At 34.4% G+C, this 19,230-nt stretch overlaps 2 protein-coding genes and 1 long non-coding RNA gene across 3 annotated transcripts; 1 reads left to right on the forward strand and 2 right to left on the reverse strand.

The window, feature by feature from the left end:
• Positions 1-4,197: 4,197 nt before the first annotated feature.
• LOC131176350 (uncharacterized) lies at positions 4,198-5,120 on the forward strand. Its single transcript, XR_009146454.1, has 2 exons — positions 4,198-4,239; positions 4,803-5,120. It is a non-coding gene; the product is annotated as an uncharacterized LOC131176350 (long non-coding RNA).
• Positions 5,121-7,104: 1,984 nt separating this feature from the next.
• LOC131176333 (uncharacterized) lies at positions 7,105-8,605 on the reverse strand. Its single transcript, XM_058141396.1, has one exon. It carries the CDS (start codon positions 8,089-8,091, stop codon positions 7,348-7,350), a length of 744 nt encoding a protein of 247 aa, XP_057997379.1. The 5' UTR covers positions 8,092-8,605; the 3' UTR covers positions 7,105-7,347.
• Positions 8,606-10,282: 1,677 nt separating this feature from the next.
• Positions 10,283-18,654, reverse strand: LOC110639236 (peptidyl-prolyl cis-trans isomerase CYP21-1). The gene is made up of 7 exons (XM_021790100.2): positions 18,172-18,654; positions 15,293-15,371; positions 15,055-15,102; positions 14,485-14,508; positions 14,181-14,363; positions 13,967-14,042; positions 10,283-10,703 (listed from the first exon to the last, which is right to left on the reverse strand). The coding sequence occupies exons 1-7, from the start codon at positions 18,256-18,258 to the stop codon at positions 10,541-10,543; spliced, it is 660 nt and encodes a 219-aa protein (XP_021645792.2). The 5' UTR covers positions 18,259-18,654; the 3' UTR covers positions 10,283-10,540.
• Positions 18,655-19,230: the final 576 nt, after the last annotated feature.

A 19,230-nucleotide genomic window follows, 5' to 3' on the forward strand; every position in this document is an offset into this window, starting at 1 on the left:
ATGGAAAACCCAAAATGGGACCACATTAGTGAGAAAAGTGATGGAGGTATGGAATACAATAATAATGAGTAAATGTTAGAAGGTGTGCGATGGTATTGCGGACTACCTAAATAGGTAGAGAAAGAGAAGTTAGTAAGCGATAAGTTGAATAAAAGTCATCTAAGGGATCAAATAGGTATGATGAGATGAAAAGAATGATAGATAATGACACATAGGTTTTAGTTTAGACTTTTGAGATAGTGAGAAGGTAGTTAGAGGTTCGTTATGAATGTCATGCAAACATTTTTAGTGTTATCAAAATAATCACTTTGTAGTGAAGCAATAACGACAGGACAATAGTAGGGGTAGAACGAAAAGTGACAAGTCTGGATGGTTATAAATCACTAGAAAGTTCAAGGATCAAATTAATGACCCTAGATAAGGGTGGAATTAGTGTTGGAAGAATTTATTAGTGAGAGAAATCTTTCAGGAATCAACAAAAGTTAAGGGCACAATAAAAGCGATGATAGATATGAATCATAGGTCGAGTATAAGTAAAGTTAATAAATTATAAAATATTATGTCAAGAAGGAAAATGGTACTAAAGGGTTCATGTAGATGATACCTTATAAGTAGAGCATAATTGTGCTAGGAGATGATGAAATTTGGAGAGAAAGACCAAGAAACTTAGGTGAAACGTTATAATATGACAATCGGGTGTAGTTGAATATAAGAGGATATTTTCTTTCTTTTCAAGTTTAGCTTGTGCTTTTGGTTCTAGAAGGTTATATAAGGAACAGAAACTGAGTCAAGGAGACCTAGTTATTGAGAGTTTAGTAGGCACAAATTCATACATAATTTCCTTATATGAGAATGACAGTAAGTGCATACCTAGTATTAAGTATGAAAGGACGAACAGAGTAATGACAGGAGTTAAATTGAGTTAGCTACTAAGGCTTGCGACTGTTTTAAACTATGAGCTAGATGAAGTACTATTTATGGATGAGTTTCAATAGATGAAATTGTTCTGATGGATAATTTGAGGTTGAAGTTTAGAAAGCTATGGGCGATATATGATTATATTAAGGAGAATGAACACGTGAAGTATCTTGTTTGGAATTAAGGCATGACACATATTTCCTACAAAGTGTTAGTTCAGATGGAACTTATAGTTTATGGGGCTCATATTCATCCAAGATGAGCAATTTCCTACTAAGGCTGGTAGGGAATGATAATGTTCTGATAGTTAAGTTGGGAAAGGGGTTACAAAAACGAATTTTCTATGGTTAATTATAAGTGTTACAAAAGGTGAAGAATATCTTTGTGAGGAGTAAGCCGTAAGGTTAGAATTTTCGAAGTAATGGAACTAGTAATCAAGATAAGACTAAGAAATAAAAAGAAAGTTAAAGTTGATGATGTGATAGACGTCTTTGAAGGAAAAGGTGTAAGGATGAGATATGACTAAAATTAAGGAATAAGTACAGCAGGTTGAAAAGATACCAACAATACCAAAAATAGGAAAAGGGAAGTGGATAAGATGCAAAGGGCGGAAGAGAGCTCGATAGAGTCGGTTATAATGACGAGGATAAGGAGTGTCTAACCATCGCCCCTGTGTTAACACTACCTATGAGCGGTGAAGGATACAGGTGTCTTGTGGCGCCTTGAGTTGGCCTAGGGTGTGTTTTGATGCGGAATGGAAAAGTAGTGGTTTATGCTTCAAGGCGGTGAAGAGGCATGAGCGAACTATTCCACCCATGATTTGGAAATGGCGGTGTAGTCTTTGCACTAAAAATGGAGACACTACTGTATGGTGAAGTGTGCGAGATATACACCGACTATAAGAGTTTGAAGTACATCTTCCAACAGAGGATTTAAACTTGAGACAGAGGAGATGGATGGAGCTTACGGAAGACTATGATTGCACCATCCGGTACCACCACAGGAAGGCTAATGTAGTAGCAGATGCTTTAGCGAGAAAATCTTACAGCGGTTTGGCGCACATTTCAGCAGAGAAGAGACCGTTGATTCAAAAGTACATGAGTTGATGGATCAAGGTTTAATCCTAGATCTTTCGGATGAGGGGTCTTGTTGGCTCATTTTTCGGTGAGGCGGACTTGCGAGATAGAGTTAGAGTTTCCCAACAGAGACCAACAATTAATGAAGATCATAGAAAGAGTACAACAAGGTGAAGGTGGTGAGTTTGGATTTGCCAATGATGGTGCCCTAGTGCAAGGTTCTAGGATATGTGTGCCCGATGTGGACAATCTCAGAGATGAAATCATGCGAGAGGCACACTATACACTGTACAATGTCCACTCAGGTTCCACCAAGATGTACTATGATGTGAAAGATAGCTATTGGTGGAATGGCATGAAGAGAGACATAGCAGACTTTGTGTCCAAGTGCTTGACTTGTCGTAAGGTGAAGTTTGAACACCGAGACCGTCGTGAAGTTGCAAGAGCTCCCTATCCCAGAATGGAAGTGGGAAATGATTTCTATGGATTTTGTGACTGGGTTGCCTCGTACCACACGAGGATATGACTCGATATGGGTAATTGTAGACCGCTTGACCAAATCAGCTCACTTCTTGCCTGTGAAGATTACATATTCTGTGGCACAGTACGCCCGGCTCTACATTCGAGAAATAGTCAGATTGCATGGAGTTCCGGCTTCCATAATATCGGCGAGAGGCCCCGATTCACTTCTCGGTTTTGGAGAAAGTTGCAGGAGGCACTTGGCACACGCTGAACTTCAAGACGGCTTTCCACCCTCGCATGCAGACAAAGGACAATCCAAACACTGGAAGACATGCTTTGCATGAGTGTTTTGGATTTTGGAGGTCAATGGGATGAGCAGCTAGCTTTGGTGGAGTTTGCCTACAACAACAGTTATCACTCCAGTATAGGGATGCCACCCTATGAGGCACTATATGGAAGAAAGTATAGGTCTCCTCTGTGTAGGACGGAAATGGGGAAGCGAAGGTGCATGATGTAGACCTAGTGCAAGACACTTGAGAGATAGTTCCTTTAATCGAACGCAAAACTTTCGAGGCAGAAGAGTTATGTAGACCCCAGACGGAGGGATGTGGAGTTTGCAGTGGGCGACTATGTATTCCTGAAGGTTTTTCCAATGAAGGGAGTCATGAGATTTGGAAAGAAGGGCAAGTTGGCACCTCGGTATATTGGACCTTTTGAGGTTACGGATAGAGTTGGAGCAGTTGCCTACCGGTTGGAGCTACCACCCAACCTTTCTCACGTTCATCCCGTGTTTCACATCTCTATGCTCAGGAAATACATTCCCGATCCTTCTCATGTACTACAGTCGGATGTAATAGAACTAAAGGAGAACTTGACATTTGAGGAGCAACCTCAGAGCCATAGTGGACTACCAAGTGAGACAGCTAAGATCAAAACAGATCCTTATGGTTAAGGTTTTGTGGAGGAGCCAGTCAGTGGAAGAGTGCACCTGGGAGTCAGAACGGGACATGCGTAGCAAGTACCCTTATCTGTTCAATGTGTAATCATGTACTTTATTCTGCCTTGTGTAAAATTCGAGGACGAATTTTTTGTAAGGGGGGGAGAATGTAACACCCCTGATTTTTTATATATTATTATTGGGCTTCGTGTAGGTATCCTCAATTCGCGGAAATTCGACAGTTGTCCGGATCGTGAATTTCCTACTGCACTAATGAAAAGTCTCCGAATTGGATCGAGGTTTTGGCTACCCCACCATTGTCAGACATCCCGAGCGCGTTCTCGAAATCGAATCGCAAAGGTAAACCCGAACCGTGCTTTTTCGAAATTGTCTAGTGCTTAAATAGGATTAAAAATCCATAATATATTAGAGGTATCTTAGAAAATTACGATTCTTTTGCAATAGCTTAGTAATATTTCTAAGGACCGCGAGTAGTTTTATAATTTTTAGAGCTTATTTGAGCGGTTTTGCAAAAATGATCAATTATAAGGACTAAATTGAAATTTTACATATTGTGATGAATGATTGATTTAATGGGCCCAGGAGGGGCTGTGTGACGTGATTGAGTTGTGGATATGTGGATATAGAAGTGTGTTTTAAGCCCTTTTGCAGGTTGGGTAGGTCCTAGGTATAGGGGAGACTCACGATTTTCGCACGAATTAGGACGATTTGGTCTTTTCCTTGTTTGTATGGAGTCAAATTTATTAAATGATTGTAATAAAATTGTCAGTGAGCGGATGACCTTTCTTCCTCCGCCCAGCCGCCTCAGTGACCACCGTCAAGTCTGTGAGTAGAATATTAATTTTAATTGTAATTTCGATATTATTATATGTTCAGCATGCCCATGCATCACTTATATGCATATATTTATGTAGTTAAACTCTAGGCACGATTTTTGATGCATTGATAAATGTTAAAGTGCCATGTATGTTGTTGTGGTAATTTGGAGCAGTGTGCGTGCGTTGGCGTGCGTGTGATGTGGTGTGGACTATGGATAGGACGGGTAGACACGGCTTGAGTTCTTCAGGGACCGGTCCTTGGGTAGACACGGCTTGAGTTCTTCTGGGACCCCGATTTGGTATTTAAGTGGAAGTCCGAAATGAGTTCTTCACGGCACCGTTGGATTTAAGAGAGTCAGATAGGGGATCAGCTCCCATATATTATGATTGATGTTACAGGGTGCGTGAGTGCTCCAAATTACCTTTTTGATGTTATGATGTGAAAATGATGTGGATGTTGCATTTCACTCTACAGGGTGCATTAGATTTAGAAAGTTATAGAGATTATGGTTAAAATTGATATTTTACTCTCTGAGTCGAACGCTCACTCCTGTTCAATATTTTTTTCAGGCTACAGGAGGATTTTATTTTTGGTTAACCTGCTTTTCTCCTTCGCAGGTTGTTTATCAATATTTGTGTAATTTTATTTACTCCTAGAATTTCCGCATGTGTTAGAAGTATTTATTTGATTATGGTCTGTAATATTATTATCATGTTGGACCTGTAAACATATAATAATATGTATGTTTGATGGATTGGATGAGGGAGCTGAGCTCCCATTTATTTTTATGAGGATATGAGTATGTGGAGGGTGAGCTGAGCTCCCCAATTGAGTATTTATTATGTTTACAGGTCGGGTGAGTCGAAAACTCCCCGTTGGAAAGTCCATTTTATGGCCGGACTCTGTCCGTTTGGTTTCTTGAAATTGAGCCCAAATGGGCCTTAGAGTTGGGTTAATGAACAGTTAGGCTTACTACGGGCCTCGGGGGCTTTAGGCTGGCCCAGGTCCTAGTGCCGGTCCGGCCCATAGGTTGGGTCGTGACATTATCAAATCTAATTTTGAGTTTATTTTACCTTAATTGAAAATATTAGAGTTTATTTAATTTTTTTAATTTAAATTATAATAAAATAGTAATTTTAATATATTTTACATATAATAATTTAATTCACATATAATAATTTTATAATAAAATTTATTATAAAATAATTGTTATAGAATAAGAATTTTTTACAACAAAAAATATTTAACTATCAAATTAGTTCAATTAGCTATGATTCCAAATACCTCTCGCAAGGTCTTGAATTTAGAATAAAAATTTTTTAACTAAATTACAGGAATCAATGAAAAATCAACTAAATCACTCAGTTATCTCAAGTTAAGTTTTTATTTGATTCAATTATAAATTAAATTAATTTAATATTTGACGGTTCATTCATTCAATATATTAGTTCGATTTAAATTTTATAATAGTGAATAAGACAAAATAAAACGCTTTATTACGTATTATACTTCTTTTTATTTTAATTTAATTAAATTTTAAGATCTCACAATTTTGAAAATAATTTCAATGTAAACAAGTTAAACCCATTGTAATAAATTACACCTTTTTTTTATCTATAATTTAGGGATATTAATAGGTAAATATTTGTAAAAATCGCTCTATCTAAATTCTGAATTTAATTAATATTCTCAATATCCGAACATGTCTCAAACTCTATTAAAACTTATCCTTAACTACTTGAATTCATTCAAAATCTAATTATTATTATTATTATTCAAAAAATACTCGAATTTATTTAATTTTATATTTTTTAATTAATAATTTAATTAAAAAAAATTTATTAATAGTTTATATTTTAAAATTTTAACAATTCTATAAAATATTTAAATTTTATTTATTTAACGTATAATATATAAAATTTATAAATATTATTATAAAAAATATTTTATAATTAGTTAATTTTTTATGTAAATGGATTCAAGAAATGAGTATCAACATGTAAAATCGAAATCAAATACAGGAATTATTTCTCAACGTCAAACATATCCTATATTGATTATATACTATTTAAATATGTTTTATTAGGGTTCAGTCGGATCGAGTACCTATAAATACTAAGTAATTTTTTTTAGATAATTTTTTAAGTTAATTGTATAATTATTGAAGAAAATTATTTTTCAAATAAAAATAAACATCAATATCAAAAGACATTTTAAGCGATTTCATTAAGGAAATAATTATACAATACTATTTGTGGGTAGTTATTAGAATTTAAGGATGATCTATTTCTTAAAATTTAATAAGTTATTTCACAATTATGAATAATTTTAAATGACTTCTCACATCAATTAAAAATTATATATATATTTTTAATAAGTTTAAGAATGCACCCGTGATTAGCCCATGCATTAGAAAATTACTTTTATAATTAATTAGCATTTTTTAAGATTATAAATTCTTGAATTTAAATTTTAATAAAAATTAAATAAAAAAAATCTCTAGATGTTGATCCTAATAATTGAACTTATCATTTTTTTAAAAAAGAAAAAAAAAAATTAAACCAAGACCTATCTAAAAAAGACTACCTCAACCAAATGTTATTGTAGAAAAAGTAAAGAGTTTACTTGCAGGATTTTAAAGCTGAACAAACTCATAGGAAACTGATGAGCTCAATTCAAGAGTCAATCTGCAGAAGCATTGGCTTTACATAGATATATTGAATGTGAACATGCCAATCTCTAGCCTAGGGGTGTTCATTGTATAGGAGCCGTTGGTTTTGATTCTTGAATTGCCAATTTAGGTTTAAGTAAATCATAAATATGAATTAAATCTCTATGGGATGATTCAAACGACAATTTTGGAACCTTCGATTTCAGTTCAAACCTCAATTTAAAATGATTTAGAAGACAGATTATAATAATGTAATTCGAGACGATTTGAGTGAGGTTAGGTGCAATTTGAGGGTGGGGATAGGAAATCCAACCAGGACTAAGAACACCTTCCCTAACAGCATTTGCCACCCAATTTGCGCACCTGTTAGCTGATCTAGGAACATAACAAAGAAGAAAACCAGGATAGTTTAACAAAGTTAGTCTAATATCATGAATAATGGCTTAAACTTCCCAAGGAACTGATAGGGAAGGAGAAGAAGATAACTTAATGATCTGCAGAGAGTTAGATTCCAAAGTGCAGGAAGACAAGCCTCGACTTATGGCAAAATGTAGAGCTGCTCTAACTGCAAATCCTTCAGCTGTTAGAGGAGAAGAGTAAGGAAAGGAAATAGCACACCCATCAATAAGATAACCTGTAGCATTTCGCATCACTAAACCAAAACCTGCAATAGCATTCTTATGCTCAAAAGATGCATCAGTATTAAGCTTAACATGATCAATAGCCGGAGGGGACCAAGACCTCATCCTATCACTGAATTGAGCTTGATAAGTAGACAAAGAAAGAATTGGCGAAGACGTTATAATTTGCATCTCTTCAAGGGCATTCTGTGCTTGTTTAAAAGTTTGCAATGGGTTTGGATTGGATGACTGAAAAATGGCTGCGTTTCTAGCTTTCCAGATACTCCAACATATAAAGCAAACATGCTTGATGGTCCGCTGAACTGGTTGAGAGAAAAAATCCATGAGGTGGTGAAACCAGTCTCTAAAAGATCCAAAATCATTACTATTAGGATGGAATCCCAATATCGATCCAAACCTGGTAGCCTTTGCATGACTACAAAATAAGAGGAGATGCTCTAAAGATTCTTCCGGGCAATCACATAGAGGGCAGGTTGAAGAATTGGAGCAAGCTCTTTGAAATAAATTTGCTTTAGTTGAAAGTGAGTTATGGCATGCTCTCCACATGAAAGTCCTAATCTTTGGTGGCACTTTAAGGGACCATAACTTATTCCAAAATGATTGAGGGACAGCCTAAAATGATGAAGTGAGAGGAAAATGCAAGGAACGAGCTTGGTGAACTTTCAACTGATAATACACCGACTTCACTGAAATTTCCCCACCTTTTGAGAAATGCCAAACTCTGTTAGGCTCTCTGAATGAATTTGCAAGAGGAATCTTCATAATCTCATGACATTCTGCTAGAGAGAAGGATGCATACAAAGTGGGGAGATCCCAATTCTTTGTGGTAGGATTAATTAAGCCAGCAATGTAAATAATAGGGCTATCACTAGGACGCTGACTACTGACCTTAAAGCCTGGAAGAGTAGGATTCCAAGGCTCTATCCATCCATTGACAAATGTTGGACCTGTGATGTTCCATCTTAGCCCCAGTTTGATTGCTTCTCGTCCAACCAGAACAGTCCTCCAACCCCACGATGGATTTCTCCCCTTAACTGCATTCATGAAATCTGAGTAGAGAAAATAAATGGCTTTCATTATGTGGGACCAAAGCCCAGAAGGATGTTTAATTAATTTCCAAGCCTGCACTAATACCTAGAAGGAAAGAATTGCAACAGCCAAATTCAATATCACCCTCCAAAACAGAATGGCAGACAACCTAATTATCCACCTCCAATCAAATAGCTCAAATGTTAAGGTTCCAAGTAAGCTCCAAAACTTGCATTAGTCCCATACTCAGCTCGAAACACATCACATGACCCTATATTGCAAACCAAATCATCCAACTATCTCCCATCAGCATCACATAAAACACCTGTAATTAGGGGTGTACAAGAAATTGATGAAACCAATGAATTCACACTAATAAGGTGCAATTCTTATGATTTTTATTTAGGTTATGTTAACTGTGGATTGAAAATTATATAAATCGATATATTTTAAATATAAAAATGAGTATTTCTTGAAAATTCGAACTGAGTCTTATATTTATTCACTTAAATAGTCTATATTTAATTACTCTGCTAAGCTAAAAATGCACAAATTTCCCCATTTCAAAATTCACCATAGCGCTACTATAAACACCAAAGCCCAATTGAGATCAAAATTAGAACATCTTATTTAATATAGTGCACTTAACCTCCCATCTGGGAGAATATTCTCCAACCAATGGGATTTTATATAAATAAGGATTTAGATTTAAAAAATAATAAAATAACTTGATTTTTTATTTTTTTTATTTATTTATCATCCCTTTTTCATAAATATTATTGTTGTAACAGTGAGAATTAATTTTAACTAAATAAAAAGATTAGTGTTTACAAGTGATATATAGTGAATTGAAACAAGACAGAGAAACAAGATTAGACAAAGAATTAATTATAAACATTGTTTTATTTTTAAAAACATTCATTTTCTATTAAAATGTTTTAATTAAGGATGCACATGCAACAATTATTAAAATTTGAAATGCCAAAGTGATGAAAAAAAATTAAGTTCAGATACAATTGTTAGAGTTTAATTACAATAGTTTATAATATAATTATTAAAAAAATTAAGATTCAGTTGTAAAAAAAAAATTAATTTTTTTTTATCATTTCTCCTTTCTACAAGAAAATTAAATTTATTATCATTTTTATTTGTTTTATTTTCCAATAAGCTAACCCGTATCTTGTTTGCGATTGGTTAGTTCACCTAGAGTAATTCGTATATATATATTTTTTATCTTTATATAAAAAATAAAATAAAAATAAAATTATTTTAAATTGATTCCGAGTTTATTAATCAAATCATTCATTTCAAAAATCTGATAGATAACTAATTAATGAGAATAAAGATAGAATTTCATTTTATGCATCAACATCGATAAAAAGAAAATTTATAGTAAGAGGCAAATCCATCAGACTTTAAAAATCGTGAGGGTTCAAGTCTACCTCTCCCCAAAACAGGCCCGCTCGACTCTCCACAAACTCAAAACCATCAAAATGATGAGAGAGAAATGTGATTGCAAGCGAGGGGAGGGGAAAAGACAAGCTTAAGAGTATGCAGAGGACACATATTTGCAGTTTCTTGAAAAAGACACTGAATCGATCCTTCTTTGCAGGCACTCAGATCTTAAATTCAAACAAAACATCAAACTGGTAATTAGCACTAAAAAAATGTTAAAGAAAAATGAGTGAAGTTTAAACGCTTGAGAACATGAAGAAACAGGCAGTCCTGATTGTTAAATAATTAGTAAGTTTCGTATTAATTAATAACAGTTGCCAAACACCAAAAGAAAAGGGGAAAATATAGAAAAGAAAAGAAAAAATAATATTTCCCGGAAAAGCCTAGGATCTAAATCATGAGCAATGAAAATTCAAAGCCATTTTACAAAAGCAACACAATTAAGTTATCTATGAATTAAATTAGCAAATCCAAAATGGAAAAACTTGCTGTGGTTAACTTAATGAGAAGCTTATCTTTCCTCATCCCACTTGCTCTTGGGTATCTCCCCAGAGTCAGCAATAACTACTTTCTTTCTGGGTTTTCCACTGTATGTCCCTGCCCCCCCTTCAATTGCATAAACAGTATCCATTCCCTGAATAACCTTGCCAAAGACGACATGTTCTCCATCCAACCTGAAAAAATAACATGTTAAACCACAAATTAATAGGGGTTTCAATCTGAGGAGCTACATGTAATTTAGACACCTAACAAGAATTAGGAGATCATAAAAGATGTCATTTGATAAGTTCAAATTTGATAATACAAGTCAACTCCACTTGTTCTCAATATTGTATGACACAAGAACATTTTTATATCAGAAAGAACCAAATACTGACAAAAACAAAATGGCGTGAAATGATAAACTATTCTTCAGCTGCATTTCCTGGAATCAGGATTTTATAAAGCAAGTTGAAAATTTTTACAAAGATCCAGTGCCCAAATATAGCAGGGATGCATGCATCAGTTAGCCTATTGTTCACATGAAATGCTGATATTAAAATTGATTATACGGGTTTGGTCAGAAAATTTTAAAAACATGGTTTCTTGCAAGGTTTTAAATGATAAATTAAAAATTAAAAATAATTCAGTAGAAAATTGTAGGATTAAAAATAGCTTTTATTTATTTGTGAGGAATTTTTTATTTCACCAATAAATGATATGGAAGCTATTATTTAGGAATTTGGCTATTTAGTATACTTTGGAGATATGGCGGCAATTACAAAAGACCAACTCAACTCAACTCAACTAAGCCTTTATCCCAAAAATTTGAGGTCGACTATATGGATTCGCTTTTTCCACTCTGAACGATTTTGGGTTAAATCCTCAGAAATGTGTAATACTTCTAAGTCATATTGTACTACTCTCCTCCAAGTCAATTTAGGTCTACCTCTTTTTTTCTTTCTATCCTCTAACCTAATGTGCTCTACTTGTCTAACTGGAGCCTCCGTATGTCTACGCTTCACATGATCAAAACACCTTAATCTCCATTCTCTCAACTTATCTTCAATTGGCACCACTCCTACATTTTCTCTAATACTTTCATTACGGACTTTATCTAGTCTAGTATGGCCACTCGTCCACCTTAACATTCTCATCTCTGCAACTCTTAACTTTAGATGCATACGACTCTTTCAGTGCCCAATACTCACTACCATATAACATAGCCGGTCGTATGGCTGTACGGTAAAATTTTCCTTTTAATTTATTGGGAATCTTACGATCACATAAAACTCCCGTGGCACGTCTCCACTTCAACCATCCGGCTTTAATCCTATGACTAACATCCTCCTCACATCCCCCATCTACTTGAAGGACTAAAGCCTAGATATTTAAAGTGATTACTTTGGAACAGTACCACTCCATTCAAACTAACTCCTTCCCTATCACCAGTTTGGTCTTCACTGAACTTGCAATGCATGTATTCTGTCTTCGTTCTACTTAACTTAAAACCCTTTGACTCTAGAGTACTTCTCCAAAGTTCTAGCTTCCTATTGACTCCTTCTCGTGTCTCATCTATCAGAACAATATCATCCGCAAACATCATACACCAAGGAATACTCTCTTGTATATGTTTCGTCAGTTCATCTAAAACTAATGTAAAAAGGTAAGGGCTTATGGCTGATCCTTGGTGTAATCCAATTGAGATCGGAAAATCTCTTGTGTCCCCTCCCACTGTGCGCACAATAGTAGTTGCTCCTTCATACATATCTTTCAATACTTGTATGTACCTAATAGATACCCTCTTTTGTTCTAACACATTCCATAAGACCTCTCTTGGAACACTATTATAAGCCTTCTCCAAATCAATAAAAACTATGTGTAGATCTTTCTTCACATCTCTATATTTCTCCATAAAGCTTCTAATGAGAAAGATCGCTTCCATAGTTGAACGACCGGGCATGAAACCAAATTGATTGAGAGAGATAGAAGTATCATGACGTAGTCGATGCTCCACAACTCTCTCCCACAACTTCATAGTATGGCTCATGAGTTTAATTCCCCTATAGTTTGAGCAACTCTGTATATCTCCCTTATTTTTAAAAATAGGTACTAAAATACTCTTCTTCCATTCATCAGGCATTTTCTTTGAGTTTAGAATCTTATTAAATAATTTAGTTAACCATGCCACTCCCATATCTCCCAAATACTTCCACACTTCAATTGGTATTTTATCGGGTCCACAGGCTTTACCCACTTTCATTCTCTTAAGTGCTTCCTTTACTTCTAAAGATCCAATCCTTCTAGTATAATTTACATTCTTTTCTATTGTTCTAAAATCTATATTCACGCTATTTCCATTTTGACTATTATTAAAGAGATCATTAAAATAATTTCTCCATCTTTCTTTAATGTTCTCATCTTTCACCAACACTTTTCCTTCTTTATCCTTAATGCACCTAACTTGATTGAGATCTTGACATTTCCTTTCTCTACTCCTTGCTAATCTATAAATATCTTTCTCCCCTTCTTTAGTTCCAAGTTTCTCATATAACTTTTCAAAGGCCTGTGCTCTTGCTTGACTAACTGCCATTTTTGCCTCTTTCTTTGCTATCTTGCACTGTTCATATGCCTCATTATTATCACATTTAGATAATTTCTTATACCATTCCCTTTTTCTCTTCACTGCCTTTTGTACTTCCTCATTCCACCACCATCTCTCTTTTGAGGGTGGTCCATGTCCTTTAGACTCTCCAAGTACTTTTCTAGCTACTTCTCTAATCTTTGATGCCATCTGTATCCACATATCATTGGCCTCCATATCTATCTTCCATACTTCGGACTCGAGAAGCTCATTTTTGAACTTCACTTGCTTTAATCCTTTGAACTCCCACCACTTTGTTCGAACTACACTATTTCTTCTGACCTTACTTGAATTATTCCTAAACTTGACATCCAAGACCACCAACCTATGTTGACTTGTTAAAGCCTCTCCTGGAATGACCTTGCAATCCTTGCATAGAGCTCTATTTGTCTTCCTGGTTAAGAGGAAGTCGATTTGGCTTTTATAGTTACAAAAGACCAAATAAAAAAAAAAAAAAGTAATGCATAATAAAGAGGTCGGTTTACAATAAGCTCTTTCTTTTGCTTTATTTGTTGTCCCTGGCCCACCCAAAAGGTTTCACATTATGATGCATAATTTAAACAAAATCATTAACAATTTAGGCGATGATACATACTTCATGGAACTAGCTGAACCATATCGATTCAACCTCACTACTAATTGATGAAGAAACTGGCTTTGTTCAATAGAGCTAGTTTGAAATACTTCACAAATTAGAAAATCCAGAAGGGTTAACTTTGAAGGAAAACATAGGCAGACAGGCCCACCCAACAATCCAGTATAGTTCAGCTGCTCATTATACTTTTATTGTTAAGATCACTAAAAAAGACTTACCAGCTGGCCTTCACAGTGGTGATAAAGAACTGTGAGCCATTGGAATCTGGTCCTGAATTCACCATGGAAACGACACCTAAAAAGAGGTTAGAAAACATGTCAATTAAAACTAGAGAAAAGCAGCCTCAGAACTCGAGCAAGTTTTGGCTTCAATCAAATTCAATTCATGCTTGGGAATCATAAGTTGGGAAGTTAGAAATCAATCAAAACAAACCTGCACGTGAATGCTTTATCTTAAAATTCTCATCAGGAAAAGTGCCTCCGTATATGGAATTGCCTCCCCTTCCATCACCATAAACTATGTCACCACCTTGAATCATAAAACCAGATACTATACGATGAAATGGCGTTCCCTTATAGTGAAGAGCTTTCCCACTTCGACCTTTTCCCTTCTTACCTGCAAAAGAAGAAAGTAATGTCAAGAAGATTATTTATCAAAAAGCCTCCATCCCCCAATATGTGGAATCAACAGGATTTACAACAGTAGAAATTAATTAAAAAGATAAAATTTCCAGTACCTGTGCACAAAGCCCTGAAATTTTCTGCAAAAAAGAACTCGAGCATTAGGCAACTAACTGACATGGTTAAACCAAAGAAATCGCACCAAAGAAATCGCAAACACTTGTGCAGTGAACTATACCATCATTTTAGCCTTACTTGATCTCACAAGACAAAGTTACACTAATAATAACCTTCAAATGCATAAAACAAGAGAAGAAAGTAGAAGTTTATTAAATGCATGGTCAAAAGAGGTATTATAGCAGCCTCAAGCATGGTAATTATGTGGAGGTTTGATGAGGAACTATAGATTAAGTCAAATTTTTTCACACAAACAAATGTAATTATATTATTATAGAAGAAGAAGCACCTAGCTTGAGCGTGTTTTACTACATGTTTAAAAGTTTGAACTGAAGTCAACTCATTTAAACATGTAATTGTACAGTAGCCTATATATTTTATGCTAAACATGCGAACAATATCCCAAAATTTTGAATTTAAATCCATAATCCATACATTCTGCCAATGCCAGAAATATGAGACATATAAGATTCTGACACTGAAAAAATCACAGGACTCCAAGAACATACCTACAGTTTTTGGTACAACCTGGCCATATAATCCAATAACAATTCTACCTGCAAAAATTCAGTCATAATTAAGAAGAGATGAGGACATCAAAGTTATGGAGCATTGCAGTGTAGAACTGTCAAGTGTCAACAAAAGAAGAGTATTTATGATAATAGGTTCCGACTTCCAATTCTTATGAAAAATATAATTAATATGAGAAGATTTTCAAAATGTTAGTTCTCGTTGCAAGAGACGTACCTAAGTGTTGTTCATCAATATCAATATCCAAGTATACTCTATGGGTGATCTCATACACCTCTTCTGCCTTCTCTTCATCCTATACACCCATTTAGGACAAAATTAATACTTCAAAAGATGAACCTTGAGAGAGGAAAAATGATTACTCATAAATCAACCTACATTGAACTCAAAAATGGGAAAAAGATCCAGCAAAACAACAAATCTTAACAAATACAAATTTGGTTTCATTTGCCATTATAGCAACTTAAATAACCCGCATTTTATATTAAGGAAACAAAATTAAAATTTAACATAATGATTCCAATTGCCCAAATTGTTCAATACCACAACTTCATAAAGTCCAGCAGGTGTAAAAGCTAAACAAAGATGAATGCAGTAAAAAAGAGACTGCCAAAATAAATTCAATCTCTAACAAATTTGCATTCCCAATGGGAGATAATAGATTCTCAGGCTGCTTTTGTTGGCCAGGAATGGAAAACATGGGACAAGACAAATAGTTCCCCTGTCTTGCACTTATCACATACAAGAGAAGACATTAATCCCATTAATGTTTGGTAAACTTTTAAGAGGACTAGACAATGTGCAAAGATGACAATAAAATATTTATCAATGTTGTGTTTGGAATGTAGTAATTAATAGAACAAGACAATATTGTACAACACTAAAAACGCCTAAAAATATTTTATTTTCATATATGTATGGTGGTACTTGTATGCTTAAGTCAAGCATCAAAGAAAAAGTAAAGAGAACACAAAATTATTTTTTCTTAAAGCCCATATGTCAAACTCAAAATGGAATTGGAAATAAAGGAGGTTAACACCGTGATAGTTACAATAATAAATAAAATGGATAATTTAATATCTAATTTATTAACCAAATATCTCATTTATAAAATTTATTAATATGTAATGGTAAAGTTACTCCGTTTGTGACTCAGAGATCACAGATTCGAGCCATAGAAACAGCCTCTCCACAAAACAGGGGCAAGAGGTAAGGCTACGTACATCAACTCTCTCCAGAAACCACTATTATGAGATGCATTATGCAGTTGCATTATGCAATGGGTCACCCTTTATTAATTATACAAAATATTTATTGATATACTAAAGATATAATACATAAAATATAATAAATGAACATATAAATAAAATGATGTATAAATGCACAAAAACACACACATATACAAAAAATTTGAAAAAAAAAAATCTTTCAATTTACAATATTATAGGGACTGAACACACTATTCAATGGAGAGTGATTGGACATATAAAAGAGGACTGGACAGAACAAGATCCATTATTTTCCAGTTCGATTAGTGCACCAAATACAAGACAAGAAGGAATTATCATGTCCTGTTCATTGAACCAAACACACCATTTAATAAATATTAAAAAAATTACATGGCGAAACTTTGTAACTTAATTAGCTCATTAAACCCAATAGTCCCTATACTCATCAAGTAAAATAAAATCAAAAGCATTGTCTCATCTCTCGTGGCAAGTATAATATTCGTTCCATTGCCACATAGGCATACAACAATGCAATTTATCGAAACAATTTTTTACCATCTTCCCATTAGGCATGGCAAACAATTGTTATTAATTTGTGGTAAGCGAGCATTGATAGTTCATGGACAGTTTTGATTTTTGAGCGCTAGCCCAATAAACTTATTTAACATCAAATGAGACTAGTAGTCCATAAAAAGTTTTGGTAGTAAGAGAAGCATTTTCAATACCCTTGGGAGCATTCTCATCTGTATGGCTCATATCTTCTGCAGATGAGATTAGAAGCCTCTACTTTACCTTTATAGCTGTGCTATTTATCAATCAAACAATGCGTTTGAATGCAAGGGGATGTATCTCACATGTTATATGTTGCAGGCATATAGATGGATTGGAGATATCCACTCCTTTTTGAAAACTCAGTAAGAATTCAGTTCCTAATAGCCTGAGGTTCCTGAAACTTCATACTGAGTTTGGCTCACTAGATGGATGAATCCAATCATATATAAATGCAGTAGCATGCACCTTCCCTACATTGTATCCTAGAACATCGTTCCTAGCTCAGTGAATAGTGATATTTAATTCATCCTCACCCTGAGCAAAATACCATTGAATCCCTAAACAATTTGCCACATCTGTCCACATGCCTAAACATTATCTTGTGCCCTCCAGAAAGGAAAAAAAAAAATAAAAAAAAAGAAGGAATTTTGTTGAATAGTAATGATAAAATAAGCCCACTGTGTAGGAATATCAAGCACTAGTAACTACTTGTTGGCCTATAAGGATATATCAAGAACTAGTCCTAAACACACAGATCACAAGCTCAATCTCTCATCCATGAATTACAAAATATTTCCACTTTCTCTTCTTCACCTGTAAGAATTCTCGTTGAGATGTATACTTGTCAACTCAACCGTGGTAAACGTACCTTTCAAACAGACTAGCTAAAAAGGTCCAGAAAATTGGACCGCAAAGGTAGCTAAAGCTATAATGTCTGGTGATATCAGCTTTCTGAAAATGGTTACTGAAAAACCACATTAAGTAGAAAACAAATAGGAAGCACAATGGCTGTACCATGAAAACTATGAGCTTTCCTCTATCTGTAAGATTAAATCCACAGGCAATGTTCAATTACAACCAGATCAAGCAAAAGTTTCTATATCATCTACTAAACAATAGAATTTTCAAAGGCTAACAGATGAAAAGCACCTTAAAGGCATTAATTATTACTAGCTCTAAACGAAACAACAAAACCCCAGATCATAAAAACCGAAATCAAATAAAACCCATCAATCAGATCCAAATCATGCACATAAAATGGATATACTACAAAGAAAACAAGAGGAAACCAGGATGGCTCCAAAAAACTGGTACCTTTTTCGGGGTAATGAAAGTGAAAATGAGTAAAATGACGAAGACAATGAAGAGAAGGAGACATTTTGGATGAACCCAAACTTGCATCTCTAAACGTATCGGTCTAATGGCTAGTTAGTTATTCTACTCTCTAATCAACATTGATCTCTACTTTTTCGAGCCTCCTCCATAGCTAACTATCAGAAACAAAGAAAAATTCGATATTCTCCATTCACGAATGATTCAGAAGGGGGAAAAACACTGTCAGTGGTCTGGCCTTCTTCAGAAGGTGTAAATGCAGGGGGTTCCTCGAGGCGCGGAAGGTGGAGGGGAGAGTGCACGTGGCACTTGTTAAGCACGCAAAGCCCAGCCAGCGAGATTACTTTTGGGCTCAGCTTAAACCACCAGAGAGGCCGAGGGGAGAGGGATCCGAGCTGAGCCTGTGAAAATATACTAACATACTGTAATCCGAAGACTGAAGGTAATGGACTGGGTTACCCGGGGCTCATCTCTGCTTAGAGGTGGACAGAATTTAGTTTAAATCAAAATAATTGATGGAATTAAATTAAATTAAAATTTTAATTTAATTAATTAGATAATTCAATTTAATTTATAGATTGAAAATAAAGTGGATAATTTTATAATCACATATATTTATTTTTTTATAATTTTAAATATTTTTGTGAGTACTTAAATCTCAAGTCCATAATCAAGGATGTTGTAGTCTCAAGTCCATAATCTGATAGTGAAATCAATTGTTTGATAGTTGAACAATTTAATGGAAGATATTATCATTTTACTGTTGAAGATATTTTAGGAAGTAATAATAAATGAATTTCTAAATATAAACTTTTATCAAGAATGAATATTATATAATTTAATTAAATTTTATATTTTAATATTAATTTTAATTCTAGTACTCAATGAGAACAAATATTTAGGATCGAATTTCGATTCTTTATTGAATCAAACACTTTGAAAAAAATTGTTAATTTCATTATAATTTTCTTAGTTTTAATTTTATTTTATTTTATTTTTGAAATTAAAAAAAAAAACCTTATATAAAAAAAATATTTTTTT

The sequence above is a fragment of the Hevea brasiliensis genome, unplaced genomic scaffold (assembly GCF_030052815.1).
Source record: "Hevea brasiliensis isolate MT/VB/25A 57/8 unplaced genomic scaffold, ASM3005281v1 Scaf1, whole genome shotgun sequence".
Lineage (NCBI taxonomy): Eukaryota > Viridiplantae > Streptophyta > Magnoliopsida > Malpighiales > Euphorbiaceae > Hevea > Hevea brasiliensis.

What these genes read in the sequence shown, in the direction of transcription:
- LOC131176333 (XM_058141396.1), bottom strand. Translation starts at nt 8,091, where the DNA reads ATGTGGAGAGCATGCCATAACTCACTTTCAACTAAAGCAAATTTATTT.
- LOC110639236 (XM_021790100.2), bottom strand. Translation starts at nt 18,258, where the DNA reads ATGCAAGTTTGGGTTCATCCAAAATGTCTCCTTCTCTTCATTGTCTTC. An exon ending in CTTTCATTACCCCGAAAAAG is followed by an intron (nt 15,372 to 18,171) that starts GTACCAGTTTTT and finishes ATGGGTGTATAG; the next exon opens with GATGAAGAGAAGGCAGAAGA. An exon ending in GATAAAGCATTCACGTGCAG is followed by an intron (nt 14,043 to 14,180) that starts GTTTGTTTTGAT and finishes ACCTCTTTTTAG; the next exon opens with GTGTCGTTTCCATGGTGAAT.